This window comes from Pseudorasbora parva, chromosome 25 (assembly GCF_024679245.1).
Source record: "Pseudorasbora parva isolate DD20220531a chromosome 25, ASM2467924v1, whole genome shotgun sequence".
In the NCBI taxonomy this organism is placed as follows: domain Eukaryota; kingdom Metazoa; phylum Chordata; class Actinopteri; order Cypriniformes; family Gobionidae; genus Pseudorasbora; species Pseudorasbora parva.
This window is the reverse complement of record NC_090196.1, coordinates 31,448,107-31,470,449: the sequence shown is the minus strand read 5'-3', so window position 1 is coordinate 31,470,449 and position 22,343 is coordinate 31,448,107. Positions and strand designations below refer to the sequence as shown.

Below are 22,343 nucleotides of genomic sequence, written 5' to 3'. Positions count from 1 at the left end.
AGTTACGACAGTGTATACTATGACATAAAAGTGCAATTTATTCAATTATCTCATGAATTCAAAATGGACAAAAATTCTAAATTATGACAGTGTATACTATGACAAAAAGTGCAAATTATTCAATTATCACATGAAGTCAAAATGGACAAAAATTCAAAGTTACGACAGTGTATACTATGACATAAAAGTGCAATTTATTCAATTATCTCATGAAGTCAAAATGGACAAAAATTCAAAATTACGACTGTATACTATGACATAAAGGTGCAAATTATTCAACTATCACATAAAGTCAAAATGGACAAAAATTCAAAATTACGACAGTGTATACTATTAGATAAAAGTGCAATTTATTCAATTATCTCATGAAGTCAAAATGGACAAAAATTCAAAATTACGACAGCGTATACTATGACATAAAAGTGCAAATTATTCAATTATCACATGAAGTCAAAATGGACAAAAATTCAAAATTACAACAGTGTATACTATGACATAAAAGTGCAATTTATTCAATTATCACATGAAGTCAAAATGGACAAAAATTCAAAATTACGACAGCGTATACAATGACATAAAGGTGCAAATTATTCAATCATCACATGAAGTCAAAATGGACAAAAATTCTAAATTACGACAGTGTATACTATGACATAAAAGTGCAAATTATTCAATCATCACATGAAGTCAAAATTGACAAAAATTCTATATTACGACAGTGTATACTATGACATAAAAGTGCAAATTATTCGATTATCACATGAAGTCAAAATGGACAAAAAAATCTAAATTATGACAGTGTATACTCTGACATAAAAGTGCAAATTATTCAATTATCACATGAAGTCAAAATGGACAAAAATTCTAAATTACGACAGTGTATACTATGACATAAAAGTGCAAATTATTCAATTATCACATGAAGTCAAAATGGACAAAAATTCTAAATTACGACAGTGTATACTATGACATAAAAGTGCAAATTATTCAATTATCACATGAAGTCAAAATGGACAAAAATTCAAAGTTACGACAGTGTATACTATGACATAAAAGTGCAATTTATTCAATTATCTCATGAATTCAAAATTCACAAAAATTCTAAATTACGACAGTGTATACTATGACATAAAAGTGCAAATTATTCAATTATCACATGAAGTCAAAATGGACAAAAATTCAAAGTTACGACAGTGTATACTATGACATAAAAGTGCAATTTATTCAATTATCTCATGAATTCAAAATGGACAAAAATTCTAAATTATGACAGTGTATACTATGACAAAAAAGTGCAAATTATTCAATTATCACATGAAGTCAAAATGGACAAAAATTCTAAATTACGACAGTGTATACTATGACATAAAAGTGCAAATTATTCAATTATCACATGAAGTCAAAATGGACAAAAATTCAAAGTTACGACAGTGTATACTATGACATAAAAGTGCAAATTATTCAATTATCACATGAAGTCAAAATGGACAAAAATTCTAAATTATGACAGTGTAGACTATGACATAAAAGTGCAAATTATTCAATCATCACATGAAGTCAAAATGGACAAAAATTCTATATTATGACAGTGTATACTATGACATAAAAGTGCAAATTATTCAATTATCACATGAAGTCAAAATCGACAAAAATTCAAAGTTACGACAGTGTATACTATGACATAAAAGTGCAAATTATTCAATCATCACATGAAGTCAAAATGGACAAAAATTCAAAATTACGACAGTGTATACTATTAGATAAAAGTGCAATTTATTCAATTATCTCATGAAGTCAAAATGGACAAAAACTCTAAATTACGACAGTGTATACTATGACAAAAAGGTGCAAATTATTCAATTATCACATGAAGTCAAAATGGACAAAAATTCAAAATTACGACAGTGTATACTATTACATAAAAGTGCAATTTATTCAATTATCTCATGAAGTCAAAATGGACAAAAATTCAAAATTACGACAGTGTATACTATGACATAAAGGTGCAAATTATTCAATCATCACATGAAGTCAAAATGGACAAAAATTCTAAATTACGACAGTGTATACTATTACATAAAAGTGCAATTTATTCAATTATCTCATTAAGTCAAAATTGACAAAAATTCAAAATTACGACAGTGTATACTATGACATAAAGGTGCAAATTATTCAATTATCACATGAAGTCAAAATGGACAAAAATTCAAAGTTACGACAGTGTATACTATGACATAAAAGTGCAATTTATTCAATTATCTCATGAAGTCAAAATGGACAAAAATTCAAAATTATGACAGTGTATACTATGACAAAAAAGTGCAAATTATTCAATTATCACATGAAGTCAAAATGGACAAAAATTCTAAATTACGACAGTGTATACTATTACATAAAAGTGTAATTTATTCAATTATCACATGACGTCAAAATGGACAAAAATTCAAAGTTACGACAGTGTATACTATGACATAAAAGTGCAATTTATTCAATTATCTCATGAATTCAAAATGGACAAAAATTCTAAATTATGACAGTGTATACTATGACAAAAAGTGCAAATTATTCAATTATCACATGAAGTCAAAATGGACAAAAATTCAAAGTTACGACAGTGTATACTATGACATAAAAGTGCAATTTATTCAATTATCTCATGAAGTCAAAATGGACAAAAATTCAAAATTACGACTGTATACTCTGACATAAAGGTGCAAATTATTCAACTATCACATGAAGTCAAAATGGACAAAAATTCAAAATTACGACAGTGTATACTATTAGATAAAAGTGCAATTTATTCAATTATCTCATGAAGTCAAAATGGACAAAAATTCAAAATTACGACAGCGTATACTATGACATAAAAGTGCAAATTATTCAATTATCACATGAAGTCAAAATGGACAAAAATTCAAAATTACAACAGTGTATACTATTACATAAAACTGCAATTTATTCAATTATCTCATGAAGTCAAAATGGACAAAAATTCAAAATTACGACAGTGTATACTATGACATAAAAGTGCAAATTATTCAATTATCACATGAAATCAAAATTGACAAAAATTCAAAATTAAGACAGTGTATACTATTACATAAAGGTGCAATTTATTCAATTATCTCATGAATTCAAAATGGACAAAAATTCTAAATTATGACAGTGTATACTATGACAAAAAAGTGCAAATTATTCAATTATCACATGAAGTCAAAATGGACAAAAATTCAAAATTACAACAGTGTATACTATTACATAAAACTGCAATTTATTCAATTATCTCATGAAGTCAAAATGGACAAAAATTCAAAATTACGACAGTGTATACTATGACATAAAAGTGCAAATTATTCAATCATCACATGAAGTCAAAATGGACAAAAATTCAAAGTTACGACAGTGTATACTTTGACATAAAAGTGCAATTTATTCAATTATCTCATGAATTCAAAATGGACAAAAATTCTAAATTATGACTGTATACTATGACAAAAAAGTGCAAATTATTCAATTATCACATGAAGTCAAAATGGACAAAAATTCAAAATTACGACAGTGTATACTATGACATAAAAGTGCAAATTATTCAATCATCACATGAAGTCAAAATGGACAAAAATTCAAAATTACGACAGTGTATACTATGACAAAAAAGTGCAAATTATTCAATTATCACATGAAGTCAAAATGGACAAAAATTCTAAATTACAACAGTGTATACTATGACATAAAAGTGCAAATTATTCAATTATCACATGAAGTCAAAATGGACAAAAATTCTATATTATGACAGTGTATACTATGACATAAAAGTGCAAATTATTCAATTATCACATGAAGTCAAAATGGACAAAAATTCAAAATTACGACAGTGTATACTATGACATAAAAGTGCAAATTATTCAATCATCACATGAAGTCAAAATGGACAAAAATTCTGTATTACGACAGTGTATACTATGACATAAAAGTGCAAATTATTCAATTATCACATGAAATCAAAATTGACAAAAATTCAAAATTAAGACAGTGCATACTATTACATAAAGGTGCAAATGATTCAATTATCACATGAAGTCAAAATGGACAAAAATTCTAAATTACGACAGTGTATACTATGACATAAAGGTGCAAATTATTCAATTATCACATGAAGTCAAAATGGACAAAAATTCTAAATTACGACAGTGTATACTATGACATAAAGGTGCAAATTATTCAATTATCACATGAAGTCAAAATGGACAAAAATTCAAAGTTACGACAGTGTATACTATGACATAAAAGTGCAATTTATTCAATTATCTCATGAAGTCAAAATGGACAAAAATTCAAAATTATGACAGTGTATACTATGACAAAAAAGTGCAAATTATTCAATTATCACATGAAGTCAAAATGGACAAAAATTCTAAATTACGACAGTGTATACTATTACATAAAAGTGTAATTTATTCAATTATCACATGACGTCAAAATGGACAAAAATTCAAAGTTACGACAGTGTATACTATGACATAAAAGTGCAATTTATTCAATTATCTCATGAATTCAAAATGGACAAAAATTCTAAATTATGACAGTGTATACTATGACAAAAAGTGCAAATTATTCAATTATCACATGAAGTCAAAATGGACAAAAATTCAAAGTTACGACAGTGTATACTATGACATAAAAGTGCAATTTATTCAATTATCTCATGAAGTCAAAATGGACAAAAATTCAAAATTACGACTGTATACTATGACATAAAGGTGCAAATTATTCAACTATCACATGAAGTCAAAATGGACAAAAATTCCAAATTACGACAGTGTATACTATTAGATAAAAGTGCAATTTATTCAATTATCTCATGAAGTCAAAATGGACAAAAATTCAAAATTACGACAGCGTATACTATGACATAAAAGTGCAAATTATTCAATTATCACATGAAGTCAAAATGGACAAAAATTCAAAATTACAACAGTGTATACTATTACATAAAAGTGCAATTTATTCAATTATCTCATGAAGTCAAAATGGACAAAAATTCAAAATTACGACAGCGTATACAATGACATAAAGGTGCAAATTATTCAATCATCACATGAAGTCAAAATGGACAAAAATTCTAAATTACGACAGTGTATACTATGACATAAAAGTGCAAATTATTCAATCATCACATGAAGTCAAAATTGACAAAAATTCTATATTACGACAGTGTATACTATGACATAAAAGTGCAAATTATTCGATTATCACATGAAGTCAAAATGGACAAAAAAATCTAAATTATGACAGTGTATACTCTGACATAAAAGTGCAAATTATTCAATCATCACATGAAGTCAAAATGGACAAAAATTCTAAATTATGACAGTGTAGACTATGACATAAAAGTGCAAATTATTCAATCATCACATGAAGTCAAAATGGACAAAAATTCTATATTATGACAGTGTATACTATGACATAAAAGTGCAAATTATTCAATTATCACATGAAGTCAAAATGGACAAAAATTCAAAATTACGACAGTGTATACTATGACATAAAAGTGCAAATTATTCAATCATCACATGAAGTCAAAATGGACAAAAATTCAAAATTACGACAGTGTATACTATGACAAAAAAGTGCAAATTATTCAATTATCACATGAAGTCAAAATGGACAAAAATTCTAAATTACAACAGTGTATACTATGACATAAAAGTGCAAATTATTCAATTATCACATGAAGTCAAAATGGACAAAAATTCTATATTATGACAGTGTATACTATGACATAAAAGTGCAAATTATTCAATTATCACATGAAGTCAAAATGGACAAAAATTCAAAATTACGACAGTGTATGCTATGACATAAAAGTGCAAATTATTCAATCATCACATGAAGTCAAAATGGACAAAAATTCTGTATTACGACAGTGTATACTATGACATAAAAGTGCAAATTATTCAATTATCACATGAAATCAAAATTGACAAAAATTCAAAATTAAGACAGTGTATACTATTACATAAAGGTGCAAATGATTCAATTATCACATGAAGTCAAAATGGACAAAAATTCTAAATTACGACAGTGTATACTATGACATAAAAGTGCAATTTATTCAATTATCTCATGAAGTCAAAATGGACAAAAATTCAAAGTTACGACAGTGTATACTATGACATAAAAGTGCAATTTATTCAATTATCTCATGAATTCAAAATGGACAAAAATTCTAAATTATGACAGTGTATACTATGACAAAAAGTGCAAATTATTCAATTATCACATGAAGTCAAAATGGACAAAAATTCTAAATTACGACAGTGTATACTATGTCATAAAGGTGCAAATTATTCAATTATCACATGAAGTCAAAATGGACAAAAATTCTAAATTACAACAGTGTATACTATTACATAAAAGTGCAATTTATTCAATTATCTCATGAAGTCAAAATGGACAAAAATTCTAAATTACGACAGTGTATACTATGACATAAAGGTGCAAATTATTCAATTATCACATGAAGTCAAAATAGACAAAAATTCTAAATTACGACAGTGTATACTATGACATAAAAGTGAAAATTATTCAACTATCAAATGAAGTCAAAATGGACAAAAATTCTAAATTACAACAGAGTATACTATTACATAAAAGTGCAATTTATTCAATTATCTCATGAAGTCAAAATGGACAAAAATTCTAAATTACAACAGTGTATACTATGACATAAAAGTGCAAATTATTCAATTATCACATGAAGTCAAAATGGACAAAAATTCTATATTATGACAGTGTATACTATGACATAAAAGTGCAAATTATTCGATTATCACATGAAGTCAAAATGGACAAAAAAATCTAAATTACGACAGTGTATACTATGACATAAAAGTGCAAATTATTCAATTATCACATGAAGTCAAAATGGACAAAAATTCAAAGTTACGACAGTGTATACTTTGACATAAAAGTGCAATTTATTCAATTATCTCATGAATTCAAAATGGACAAAAATTCTAAATTATGACAGTGTATACTATGACAAAAAAGTGCAAATTATTCAATTATCACATGAAGTCAAAATGGACAAAAATTCTAAATTACGACAGTGTATACTATGACATAAAGGTGCAAATTATTCAATTATCACGAAGTCAAAATGGACAAAAATTCAAAGTTACGACAGTGTATACTATGACATAAAAGTGCAATTTATTCAATTATCACATGAAGTCAAAATGGATAAAAATTCAAAATTACGACAGTGTATACTATTAGATAAAAGTGCAATTTATTCAATTATCTCATGAAGTCAAAATGGACAAAAATTCAAAGTTACGACAGTGTATACTATGACATAAAAGTGCAATTTATTCAATTATCTCATGAAGTCAAAATGGACAAAAATTCAAAATTACGACTGTATACTATGACATAAAAGTGCAAATTATTCAATTATCACATGAAGTCAAAATGGACAAAAATTCTAAATTACAACAGTGTATACTATTACATAAAAGTGCAATTTATTCAATTATCTCATGAAGTCAAAATGGACAAAAATTCAAAATTACGACAGCGTATACAATGACATAAAGGTGCAAATTATTCAATCATCACATGAAGTCAAAATGGACAAAAATTCTAAATTACGACAGTGTATACTATGACATAAAAGTGCAAATTATTCAATCATCACATGAAGTCAAAATTGACAAAAATTCTATATTACGACAGTGTACACTATGACATAAAAGTGCAAATTATTCGATTATCACATGAAGTCAAAATGGACAAAAAAATCTAAATTATGACAGTGTATACTCTGACATAAAAGTGCAAATTATTCAATTATCACATGAAGTCAAAATGGACAAAAATTCTAAATTACGACAGTGTATACTATGACATAAAAGTGCAAATTATTCAATCATCACATGAAGTCAAAATGGACAAAAATTCAAAATTACGACAGTGTATACTATGACAAAAAAGTGCAAATTATTCAATTATCACATGAAGTCAAAATGGACAAAAATTCTAAATTACAACAGTGTATACTATGACATAAAAGTGCAAATTATTCAATTATCACATGAAGTCAAAATGGACAAAAATTCTATATTATGACAGTGTATACTATGACATAAAAGTGCAAATTATTCAATTATCACATGAAGTCAAAATGGACAAAAATTCAAAATTACGACAGTGTATGCTATGACATAAAAGTGCAAATTATTCAATCATCACATGAAGTCAAAATGGACAAAAATTCTGTATTACGACAGTGTATACTATGACATAAAAGTGCAAATTATTCAATTATCACATGAAATCAAAATTGACAAAAATTCAAAATTAAGACAGTGTATACTATTACATAAAGGTGCAAATGATTCAATTATCACATGAAGTCAAAATGGACAAAAATTCTAAATTACGACAGTGTATACTATGACATAAAAGTGCAATTTATTCAATTATCTCATGAAGTCAAAATGGACAAAAATTCAAAGTTACGACAGTGTATACTATGACATAAAAGTGCAATTTATTCAATTATCTCATGAATTCAAAATGGACAAAAATTCTAAATTATGACAGTGTATACTATGACAAAAAGTGCAAATTATTCAATTATCACATGAAGTCAAAATGGACAAAAATTCTAAATTACGACAGTGTATACTATGTCATAAAGGTGCAAATTATTCAATTATCACGAAGTCAAAATGGACAAAAATTCTAAATTACAACAGTGTATACTATTACATAAAAGTGCAATTTATTCAATTATCTCATGAAGTCAAAATGGACAAAAATTCTAAATTACGACAGTGTATACTATGACATAAAGGTGCAAATTATTCAATTATCACATGAAGTCAAAATAGACAAAAATTCTAAATTACGACAGTGTATACTATGACATAAAAGTGAAAATTATTCAACTATCAAATGAAGTCAAAATGGACAAAAATTCTAAATTACAACAGAGTATACTATTACATAAAAGTGCAATTTATTCAATTATCTCATGAAGTCAAAATGGACAAAAATTCTAAATTACAACAGTGTATACTATGACATAAAAGTGCAAATTATTCAATTATCACATGAAGTCAAAATGGACAAAAATTCTATATTATGACAGTGTATACTATGACATAAAAGTGCAAATTATTCGATTATCACATGAAGTCAAAATGGACAAAAAAATCTAAATTACGACAGTGTATACTATGACATAAAAGTGCAAATTATTCAATTATCACATGAAGTCAAAATGGACAAAAATTCAAAGTTACGACAGTGTATACTTTGACATAAAAGTGCAATTTATTCAATTATCTCATGAATTCAAAATGGACAAAAATTCTAAATTATGACAGTGTATACTATGACAAAAAAGTGCAAATTATTCAATTATCACATGAAGTCAAAATGGACAAAAATTCTAAATTACGACAGTGTATACTATGACATAAAGGTGCAAATTATTCAATTATCACGAAGTCAAAATGGACAAAAATTCAAAGTTACGACAGTGTATACTATGACATAAAAGTGCAATTTATTCAATTATCTCATGAAGTCAAAATGGACAAAAATTCAAAATTACGACTGTATACTATGACATAAAGGTGCAAATTATTCAACTATCACATGAAGTCAAAATGGATAAAAATTCAAAATTACGACAGTGTATACTATTAGATAAAAGTGCAATTTATTCAATTATCTCATGAAGTCAAAATGGACAAAAATTCAAAGTTACGACAGTGTATACTATGACATAAAAGTGCAATTTATTCAATTATCTCATGAAGTCAAAATGGACAAAAATTCAAAATTACGACTGTATACTATGACATAAAAGTGCAAATTATTCAATTATCACATGAAGTCAAAATGGACAAAAATTCTAAATTACAACAGTGTATACTATGACATAAAAGTGCAATTTATTCAATTATCTCATGAAGTCAAAATGGACAAAAATTCAAAATTACGACAGCGTATACAATGACATAAAGTTGCAAATTATTCAATTGTCTCATGAAGTCAAAATGGACAAAAATTCTAAATTACGACAGTGTATGCTATGACATAAAGGTGCAAATTATTCAATTATCACATGAAGTCAAAATGGACAAAAATTCAAAGTTACGACAGTGTATACTATGACATAAAAGTGCAATTTATTCAATTATCTCATGAAGTCAAAATGGACAAAAATTCAAAATTACGACTGTATACTATGACATAAAGGTGCAAATTATTCAACTATCACATGAAGTCAAAATGGACAAAAATTCAAAATTACGACAGTGTATACTATGACATAAAAGTGCAATTTATTCAATTATCTCATGAAGTCAAAATGGACAAAAATTCAAAATTACGACAGTGTATACTATGACATAAAAGTGCAAATTATTTAATTATCACATGAAGTCAAAATGGACAAAAACTCTAAATTACGACAGTGTATACTATGACATAAAAGTGCAAATTATTCAATCATCACATGAAGTCAAAATGGACAAAAATTCTAAATTACAACAGTGTAGACTATGACATAAAAGTGCAAATTATTCAATCATCACATGAAATCAAAATGGACAAAAATTCTAAATTACGACAGTGTATACTATGACATAAAGGTGCAAATTATTCAATCATCACATGAAGTCAAAATAGACAAAAATTCCTAAATTACGACTATGACATAAAAGTGCAAATTATTCAATCATCACATGAAGTCAAAATGGACAAATTCAAAGTTACGACAGTGTATACTATTACATAAAAAAGCAGTTTATTCAATTATCACATGAAGTCAAAATGGACAAAAAATCTAAGTTACGACAGTGTATACTATGACATAAATGTGCAAATTATTCAATTATCACATGAAGTCAAAATGGACAAAAATTCAAAGTTACGACAGTGTATACTATTACATAAAAGTGCAAATTATTCAATTATCACATGAAGTCAAAATGGACAAAAATTCTAAATTACGACAGTGTATACAATGACATAAAAGTGCAAATTATTCAATTATCACATGAAGTCAAAATGGACAAAAATTCAAAATTACGACAGTGTATACTATGACAAAAGTGCAAATTATTCAATTATCACATGAAATCAAAACTGACAAAAATTCAAAATTACGACAGTGTATACTATGACAAAAGTGCAAATTATTCAATTATCACATGAAATCAAAACTGACAAAAATTCAAAATTACGACAGTGTATACTATGACATAAAGGTGCAAATTACTCAATCATCACATGAAGTCAAAATGGACAAAAAATCTATATTATGACAGTGTATACTTTGACATAAAAGTGCAAATTATTCAATTATCACATGAAGTCAAAATGGACAAAAACTCTAAATTACGACAGTGTATACTATGACAAAAAAGTGCAATTTATTCAATTATCTCATGAAGTCAAAATGGACAAAAATTCAAAATTACGACAGTGTATACTATGACATAAAAGTGCAAATTATTCAATTATCACATGAAGTCAAAATGGACAAAAATTCTATATTATGACAGTGTATACTATGACATAAAAGTGCAATTTATTCAATTATCTCATGAATTCAAAATGGACAAAAATTCTAAATTACCACAGTGTATACTATGACATAAAAGTGCAAATTATTCAATTATCACATGAAGTCAAAATGGACAAAAACTCTAAATTACGACAGTGTATACTATGACATAAAAGTGCAAATTATTCAATCATCACATGAAGTCAAAATGGACAAAAATTCTAAATTACAACAGTGTAGACTATGACATAAAAGTGCAAATTATTCAATCATCACATGAAATCAAAATGGACAAAAATTCTAAATTACGACAGTGTATACTATGACATAAAGGTGCAAATTATTCAATCATCACATGAAGTCAAAATAGACAAAAATTCCTAAATTACGACAGTGTATACTATGACATAAAAGTGCAAATTATTCAATCATCACATGAAGTCAAAATGGACAAATTCAAAGTTACGACAGTGTATACTATTACATAAAAAAGCAGTTTATTCAATTATCACATGAAGTCAAAATGGACAAAAAATCTAAGTTACGACAGTGTATACTATGACATAAATGTGCAAATTATTCAATTATCACATGAAGTCAAAATGGACAAAAATTCAAAGTTACGACAGTGTATACTATTACATAAAAGTGCAAATTATTCAATTATCACATGAAGTCAAAATGGACAAAAATTCTAAATTACGACAGTGTATACAATGACATAAAAGTGCAAATTATTCAATTATCACATGAAGTCAAAATGGACAAAAATTCAAAATTACGACAGTGTATACTATGACAAAAGTGCAAATTATTCAATTATCACATGAAATCAAAACTGACAAAAATTCAAAATTACGACAGTGTATACTATGACAAAAGTGCAAATTATTCAATTATCACATGAAATCAAAACTGACAAAAATTCAAAATTACGACAGTGTATACTATGACATAAAGGTGCAAATTACTCAATCATCACATGAAGTCAAAATGGACAAAAAATCTATATTATGACAGTGTATACTTTGACATAAAAGTGCAAATTATTCAATTATCACATGAAGTCAAAATGGACAAAAACTCTAAATTACGACAGTGTATACTATGACAAAAAAGTGCAATTTATTCAATTATCTCATGAAGTCAAAATGGACAAAAATTCAAAATTACGACAGTGTATACTATGACATAAAAGTGCAAATTATTCAATTATCACATGAAGTCAAAATGGACAAAAATTCTATATTATGACAGTGTATACTATGACATAAAAGTGCAAATTATTCAATTATCACATGAAGTCAAAATGGACAAAAATTCTATATTATGACAGTGTATACTATGACATAAAAGTGCAAATTATTCAATTATCTCATGAAGTCAAAATGGACAAAAATTCTAAATTACGACAGTGTATACTATGACATAAAAGTGCAAAATATTCAATTATCACATGAAGTCAAAATGGACAAAAATTCTAAATTACGACAGTGTATACTATTACATAAAAGTGCAATTTATTCAATTATCTCATGAAGTCAAAATGGACAAAAATTCTAAATTATGACAGTGTATACTATGACATAAAAGTGCAAATTATTCAATTATCTCATGAAGTCAAAATGGACAAGAATTCTAAATTACGACAGTGTATACTATGACATAAAAGTGCAAATTATTCAATTATCACATGAAGTCAAAATGGACAAAAATTCTAAATTACAATAGTGCATGGGCGAGGCTAGCCCCATTTTAGGGGTGCTTCAGCACGATTCTTTTCTTAAATGAGCCGCAGCAATGTTTCAAATGAGCTCATAACGCTAGACAAACGCCTTTATTTTCAACGCGATCAGCTTGTACCCAATCCATTTCGAAACTAATGAGCCATGGTCCTCGGATTACAAACAAGCTCCTCGACGCTGCGTTTGCGGGACTTGCGCTGTGGGGGATTTTAAAAAAGTGACGTGAGGGGAAGGGAGGCGGCAGCGCTAAGACAGTGTGTGTGTGTGTGTGTGTGTGTGTGTGTGTGTGTGTGTGTGTGTGTGTGTGTGTGTGTGTGTGTGTGTGTGTGAGAGAGAGAGAGAGCGGGAGCGGACTATGCTATGCTCCCAGCGCTTCGCACACACATTTCACCAGAACGGTACGGTTTTCGGAACCGACACTCAGGAATTTCGCGCGGTTCCAGTATTTTTTAAAAATCAGTATCGGTTCTGCATAAGAACCGGTTCTCGGTTCCCAACCCTAATGATGTGACATCAGACCTGGCTAGTGGTTTTATGCTTAAAAACCAGAAATAATGAAAATATCAAATAAATAAAATTCTTTTGTATAGCGACTAGCATATCAATGTTTTATAAATACAGATATTTATTTATAGTATCTTATTTATTTTGATACAGTTTATTATGTGATACTCAGATATACTTAAAACAAAATGTGAAAATATTAAATAAATATAAAAATCTTTTTTAATTTAATGGATTTCAGTATTAAATTAATTATTAATATATCGACTAGGGCTGTTGATTTAACACATTAATTAGTTATGGTTAATAAATAACAAATTAAAATGATTAACGCATTTAACGCACTTGCCCTGTCCCAGACCTACTAATGTCATCTTACATTTCAAACAGCTGATGGATGAAGAATATTTAATAACAAGTCATTGTATGATGAAGCCTATAGATTCAGTTAGAATTGGCCTAAAATTCAAGATATGGGGGGGGGGAGCCGTTTTTATTCTGAGCGTCTTTAAACTGGGGCACGATTGTTCCTGTGCCAATGAAAATATAAAGACAAAGCAGAACTGTTTGTCTCTGACTACACAGTGGTCGCGTTTGGAACGAATCGAGTGAACCAATGATTCAATGGCCCATAAAGAGAACCATTTACTTCACTCCTAAATGAATCAGCCGTTCGTTCGAAGGAATCGAATGACTCAATGACTCATTTAGACATTCACCGCCACCTACTGTCAGTTTTATTTTCTTATTTAGGTGTATCATTTCATTAAAATAATTTCATATTTCCATATTAATAAAACAGTAAAGGTATAGTTTACCCACCTTTTTGTAACGTCTATTAGATTTTTTTTTTACACAATAATGACATTAAATGATCTTTTGGGAGTAATTTCTCTGCCAAATGTGCGATTAATTATTTGCATTACCGTGTAATTAATTAGAGTAAAAATGATAATCTCTTGACAGCCCTAATATCAACATATCAATGTATTCCAAGTAAAAATATTAAAATGTTTGTTTATTTATAGTATTTTATTATTTATTTTAATACAAATATTTTTTATATTTATTTATTTATGTGATACTTTTAAATAAATATAGATAAATATTGAAAATATTAAAATATTATTTAGTGTTTTTCCCTTTTTTCATAGAGACTTTAGTATTAGATGAATTATTAATATATCGACATGTCAATGTATTATCTTGGGCTTTTTCTCCAACGTACCCCTACGTCAAAAATTGCATGCCCTCATACAAAATCACATTGATGAACAAACTTGAGCATTAAAAAAATCAGTGTGAAGCAATAAAACAGTTCACTTTAATGCACAATGAGGTATTTTCGAGGACAGCAACTCTGCTTTAGAACCACGAATATGATGCCGTATAATACTGTCTAGTTTGTGGGCTTGCCAGATTTAGGCTTTCTCTCTCTCTCTCCTGTTCTCCGTCCTTTCGACTCTGTGGGAGGTGGAGGCTGGGATGTGAGGGAGACGTCCTGTCAGAGAAAGACCTCCGGGAAGACAGCGGGCATGTGACAGGTGGTGTTGTAATCGTACACTCTCACTCCGCAACGGAGCAATTTGGGATGTGACAGAAAGCATGCAAGTGTAAATAATATAATGAAGTGTTTTATTAAAGTGAGCCGTTAACGTTGGCATGCACACAAACGCACATACACAAGTGCTGCTACTGTCTGTGCAATCCCTCCAGTGTTCATTTGAAGGAACAAGAGATGGTAACCAACAAAAAAAAAAGCAGAATAAAGGTGAAAAAAAAAACACCCACGGCTGCATCCGAAAATAAACATCCGTCACAGAGTCTTTGAATGTGGGTCTCAGTGGATAAAGCATCTGAGCTTTGAAGCTCGGGTTCTTCTGGGGACATCGAGTGGTGCGTGTCGCAGGTCTTCTCTCAATAATAAATCTGTTTTGTGTTTCAGTGCCAAGCGCCCCTCCGCAGAACCTTACACTGGAGGTCCTGAACTCGACGGTAAGACCCTCCTTTATTACTAAAGCGTTCTGGTACTTAATATTTTAGTGCTGTTGTGAATAAAGATCTGGACTGATTACATCAACGAACATACCATCACTATTGTGATCTTGATGAAGACACCTTAGGTCAGAAAAATGAACATGTTCCCATACTAAAAATGCACAATTAAATGTTAAAAGATCACAATCTCGATTCAAAGACCTACGCGACCTATTTCCAAATGACAATGATGACAGCTCTGTCTATTAAACTTTGAAAAGTATGATCAGCAAATCACCTTTTGAATAGAGTTCAATAAAATTTTTACACCAGTAGGTGGAGACTAGAGACTGTTAAAAATGTGTCATTAAATCATTCACTCGAGAGATTTGTTCAAAAACGCTGATTCATCCAGTAATGAAACAAGCGAAGTCTTTGAGTATCATTCATTCAAACCAGTTTAAGAAAGAAATTAATCCAGAATCGTGCAGCTCAAAGCCTTACAGTAGTTTTCATACTATAATACTATAATTCATACTTTTTTTTGTGACCGTTGTGAATATTAGTTACAGTATTAATGCAAGTTATTATGTAGTTGGCACAGTTTTTAATGCAGTATTATAAGTAGTGATAGTTTGATAAATTGGTCAATATTTAGCCTATATATATATATATATATATATATATATATATATATATATATATATATATATATATATATATATATATTATAGGCAGCATGAATCCTAAAATTGTGAATAAATACTTTACATATATATATTTTTTTAATTATTATTTAGTTTTTTATGATTTAGTTTTTGTCTTAAAGTATTTAGAATATGGGCAAAACCAATTTTTCCTTATGCAAAATAGAGTAAAGGTGAAATGATTCTTTGTCATAAAAATTAGGACATAACACAAACCAAAAATCTTACTGACATGAGGTTTTTCTTATGCAATATATAAATCATCTTAATTATTTAAATTTGGGGGTGAAATGTGACCTGTACACGGTTCTTGACGGTTCTTGAATCGTGACATTTTGGCAGAAACTGTAGTTGCATTTCTGTAAGTGCTTGTACCAAGTTACTTTTAGTTCATTAAAATGAATAATTATTCATTAGTCGCTCCCCAAAATAGAAGTTAATGATTCATTATCAGAACCGGACAGTTTTTAAACTTTCACGTGCACGTTTCCCACCGTCAGGACTGGATCATCTCCTGTTTCAGAAAGCATACTTGGGTTTTTTCTTCATTCATTATTGCGTAGCCTGAAGGCTGTGCTTCTCTCAGCTGTCTTTGTGAAATTAACTCATGACACATGACAGCATTAGCTCTGACAGCGCTCTGGCTGACACACTCTTTTCAGGTGCACCTGAAGAACTTCAGATCTCCAGACGTTTATATAATGCTCTCCCAGCAGCCTTCCTGCTCAATTAAAATGCACTAACTCTACTCATGTTGGAATGGCTTTGCTCTGTCTGAAAGCTCACCATGTGTCCTGTTCTGTGCCCCAGAGCATCATGGTCCGATGGCAGCCGCCTCCCCCTGGTACCCTGAACGGAGAGCTGACGGGGTATAAGTTACGCTACCGGAAAGGACTGAGGAGGGCGGACGCAATAGAGATCTCAACCTCGCAGCTCTTTCAGCTCATTGATGGTATGACAAACCTGATCCCTACTGACATTAAAGTATTATTTGTATTCTATTACAGTATTAGCTTTTTAAAAAAATATATATTTTCAGGTTTTATTTTAGTTTAAGTTTTAGCCATTTTTATTATGTGTCAGTTTTTGTGTGCGTGTATGTATATGTGTGTGTGTGTGTATATATATATATATATATATGTGTGTGTGTGTGTGTGTGTGTGTGTGCTTTGTTGACGAGTATTTATCTAATATATAATGCGTTATTGCATTATTTTTCTAATAATTCAACGGCCTGGAGTTAATTATTCCGCTTATACTATGGTTAGCACACCTCAAGACATCGATCCGATGATATATTTAAAGGTATTCGTCCGGTTTTTGTTCTTAAATCGTGAAATTGTGAGTAGGACTATTTCTTCCGCGTCTCATCCAACGGTTCTTTTGCTTGTTCCGAAATGTCATTTTAAAGCTGGTAATGGAGGCTTGAGCTGTTCATAGCATTCTACTGCAGTTATTAATGAAGTTATTAGAAAGCAGAGAGAGAGAGAGAGAGAGAGAGAGAGAGAGAGAGAGAGAGCTTGTGTGAGTTAGGCTACCTCTGTGCGTTTCTAAACAGCACTGTTATTACCTCGCTAATGAAAAAATGTCATGTGTAGCCTTTAAGTTTTTTTTTTTTTTTTGTCCTGTCATTCCCGTTATTACAGTTATATGCGAAGTGATATGGAACTGTAAAGCGTTTAAGAGAGCTGTCTGGAACTACACTCGCTGCGCGTTTCCCAGAAAATGATTGCACACCACAGAACGTTCATCAGCCAATCAGATTCAAGCATTCAAAGGCCCCGTAGTATAAATATATATATTTTATTTAGCTTCATTTAGTACTTGTTGTGCTTTTGTAATTTGTTTTAGTTTTGTATGTATATTTCTGTTTAGATTTAAATTTTACTAATTTTGGTACTTAAAACTTATTTCAGTTATTTGCCAATGTTATTTATTTATTTATTTTCATCTAATATATATATATATATATATATATATATATATATATATATATATATATATATATATATATTCATCTAATACATGTTTTCTATACTTTGTTGCAAAGGCAAAATTTCTCATTTTTATTTTAAGTTTATGAAAATGATTTATCTTTTTATTATATAATATAATATTTCTATAAATATTTTTTTCAGCCTAGTTAAGTATTATTTCTGCTTTTGTCATTTTTATGAGTTCAGTTTTAGTTTGACTAATTTTACTATTTATTTTTATTTCAATTTGTTTCCAAGGCAATAAACATTTTTTTTATTTTATATAATAATAATTTATTACATGTATATAGTGCTTTTTAGTTAACAATAATTATATAATTAATTAATGGAGTTTAAATGCAAAACCGGTGAAGAAAGTTCTTACAGTAAGGGATCTAAACATATCAAGCTTATTTTTTGACTTAAACCAGTAAGGAATTACTTAGAAAAGTGCAAAAACCCTTAACTTTGTCCTTTAGTGAATCTAGTTCAGCAATATTTATACGTTTAAAATGATGATGCACATGTTTAGTTGCAGAACAACTGCTGATGTAACGCATGTTTTGTGTATTTAACTGGCCAAATCCTGCTGTTTCTGCTGTTTAAGGTCTGGAGAAGGGAAAGGTCTACACGGTGAGAGTGTCGGCCACCACCGTTAACGGAACCGGCCCAACCACAGAGTGGATCGCCGCGGAAACCTTCGAGAACGACCTAGACGGTAAGTCCAGCCCTGTGATTTCAGCAATGCAGAAAACGCGGAATCCAGTCATAAAAACGGAATTAATCTAGCCTGACGTGGCCATAGTCAACTCTAGTCAGAATATGAGTCTGATGCTCCATTGGGCTGTGATTATGGGGCGTGTTTCAACCCAACCAGGAAAGACCTCGATTGGACAGACCGACAACCAATCAGAGCAATGGAGTTAGTTGTCAAATGTCAACAGAACTCAACTGCACTGTGTTGCCAAGTCTACGCCTGACAAGCCAGACCCACATCAAGGTGTTTGGTCTGGAAACTCACCATTGACAGCTCAATCTGAGGGGCGGATAAACGGTTGTCTTTCAAACTCCCTCTGCACGCGATAGGATAGCGCTACACCAACCAGAGCAACGAAGGTGAAGCAGAGCTTGTTGAGCTAAACTCTGAACACATCTTCCGTTTTTAAGAATGACTTCAGTGCCGTTCTTTGTTCTTTTCTCAGAGAAAAGCTTAACTCCAATTCTTCCAGAGTCGCGGTCAAAGCTGATTTGAAAAACCGCCGTTCGCCAGTTTCTGTGTTTACTGGAAGCACGCAAACGCAACTCGGCCCGTCGTCGTTATGTTAAGCCCCGCCCACCGACTCTATACACGATGTGATTGGCCCGGCAAGAGTTAGGCGAATACAGCTCAGAAGGGTATTGAGAGTTGCTAGACGACACTCACGGGCAGATTAAATTTGCTGCCACTAGTGTGCGTCTAGATTTCTAGGCTAGCCAAGTCTGCGTTTTTCCTGCCGGTTGTTTTCCATGTCCGCGGGTTGAAGAGACCTCAATTATGTGATATATAGACCCAGGAATGTGAATTTTAGCAGGCAACCTTGCCAAAATAACACGCATTTTACCCCACAAACGCCATTCAGACAGAAAAAAAAAAAAAAAAAAGAATTTCGAAGGTGAAAATTAATATTCGAGATAAATAAAAAAAAAAAATATATATATATATATATATATATATATATATATATATATATATATATTATAAATTGATGTTATATTGTATAGGTTTCATGATTTCAAATAATTATAAATGCTTTTTATTAACTAAAATTTAATTTAACCATTAAAATGTCTGCCCATTAACCAATAAAACCGATTTCATAGGCCTCTCGGGCAGTGGTTCTCAACCTTTTTTCAGTGATGTACCCCCTGTAAAATATATTTGTGAAATACCCCCTAACCAGCACAAAGCATTTTTGGTTGGAGAAAAAATAGACTTGCAACAGAGCACTGTGCCATCAGAGTCTGATTTATTCAACAGATAAACACATACAAAATTCTAACATTTGGAGGGAAATCAAACAATTTTGAACATTTTAAAGGTGCTGCTTTAACCACGACCCCATCATTGATCCAAGTGATTGATGACAGTTTGGGTCAAACCATCCTGGTATGAGGGAGACTCTGGTTTTTAGGATAATGAAATTGAATAGCCTACTGTATATAATATACATTTAATGAACTTATACTTATATTTTCCTGAAATATTTATTAAATAGTAATTTTTTAAGGATTTTTGCCTGGACGCTACTTTTTAAATACATGTATTTAAAATCTTGCGTACCCTGGGGTTATCTGAGAAAAGGGAACCAGCAGAACCACAGCTCTAGGGTAAGGAAGCTCAAAAACAAACCCAACCATTTCCATCCTTCACTTTCTTCCCGTTGGTGTCCGGGATGTGAAGGCGTTGTGTCTCGCTGATCAAACGGCAGAGTTCATCAATACTGAAGGAGGCGCTGCGTAATTCACTGGAGGAGTCTGTTAAACTCTCTGACAGCGCGGAGGGGAATCCTGGGAAAATGGCATTTGCTTAATGCACTTTTATTGTTAAATGAAAAGCATTTGAATTATTTGGATTAATATGTGGGTTTAAAGACTTCATCTCTCAGAATGCCATAAGAAGCGCAGCACAACAGGAAACTTTACACTAGCGCATCGCTGCCGAGTGTGTTACAGTAAATTCAGTTGATCTCCGGCTTGGGAAAGCGCTGATGTGATTACTCGTGACATTGGGCTCGGATAACCGTGTCTGAGCTGTTAGGTTACTGCCGTAGCTGTTGTGTTAGATCTGCCTTTCAGTCGGGAAAAGAACAGCAAGCGCGGGAGATCCTCCTCCTCCTCGTTTAACCCCAAAAGTGTTCATTTTAATTTTAGGACCATTAGGGCCCCTTTTATTACATTTTCATAATAATTAAACTCATATTTCCCAAAAATCTGTCCTCCTGTAATAATAAAAAAGATAATAATAATAACAATAATAATAATAATAATAATAATAAATTCTATTTATAATGCACTTTATATTAAACAAAATCTCAAAGTGCTACAGAATTAAAAACAATCAACAACAATAAATAAATAAGTAAATTAATAAAATAAATAAAACTGAAAAATAAAATAAAATAAAGAAGTCAATTAAAAGCTCTGCTAAAAAGGTGGGTTTTAAGACCATGCTTAAAAGCATCTATAGTCTGTGGAGTCCGCAGGTGGTCAGGGAGAGCGTTCCACAGACTGGGGGCTGCAGAGCAGAAGGCCCGATCCCCCATAGTACGGAGATTGGCTGTGGGAGTTTTAAGGCGAAACAGAGCGGAGGTTACGAGTGGCTGTTTGTGTGGTGAGGAGTTCCTTGAGATAGGAGGGAGCATCACCATGGATGCACTGGTGGGTAAGGAGAGAGATCTTGTACTCGATCCTGAACGACACAGGAAGCCAGTGGAGTGATTTTAGAATGGGGGTGATATGGTCGTATTTGCGCACCCTCATGAGGATCCTAGCAGCGCTGTTCTGAATACACTGCAGCCTCTGGAGATTTTTGCTAGGGATGCCAATAAGGAGCGCATTGCAGTAGTCCAGCCTGGAGGAGATAAAGGCATGGACAAGCTTCTCCGCATCAGCCAGTGATAGAATGGGACGAAGTTTGGCAATGTTTCTGAGGTGGAAGAAGGAGGTCTTACACAGGTGTTTGATGTGCGCTTCAAAAGTAAGCTGCGATTCCATTCTGACCCCCAGATTGGTGACTGAAGTGGAAAGTGGAATGACCCGATCAGAGAAAGCAATGCTGGTGATAACAGACTTCTGGACCTGAAGG

General features: G+C 30.8%; 1 protein-coding gene across 5 annotated transcripts in view; it reads left to right on the top strand.

The window, feature by feature from the left end:
• The window catches only part of neo1b (neogenin 1b), a 256,016-nt gene that overhangs the window by 178,602 nt on the left and 55,071 nt on the right, over positions 1-22,343 (top strand). For all 5 annotated transcript variants that reach the window (XM_067437193.1, XM_067437192.1, XM_067437191.1 and 2 more), the window contains exons 12-14: positions 15,785-15,834; positions 17,334-17,475; positions 19,107-19,217. In XM_067437193.1, coding sequence (XP_067293294.1) covers positions 15,785-15,834; positions 17,334-17,475; positions 19,107-19,217 — 303 coding nt within the window. The remainder of the gene's footprint in view (positions 1-15,784; positions 15,835-17,333; positions 17,476-19,106; positions 19,218-22,343) is intronic.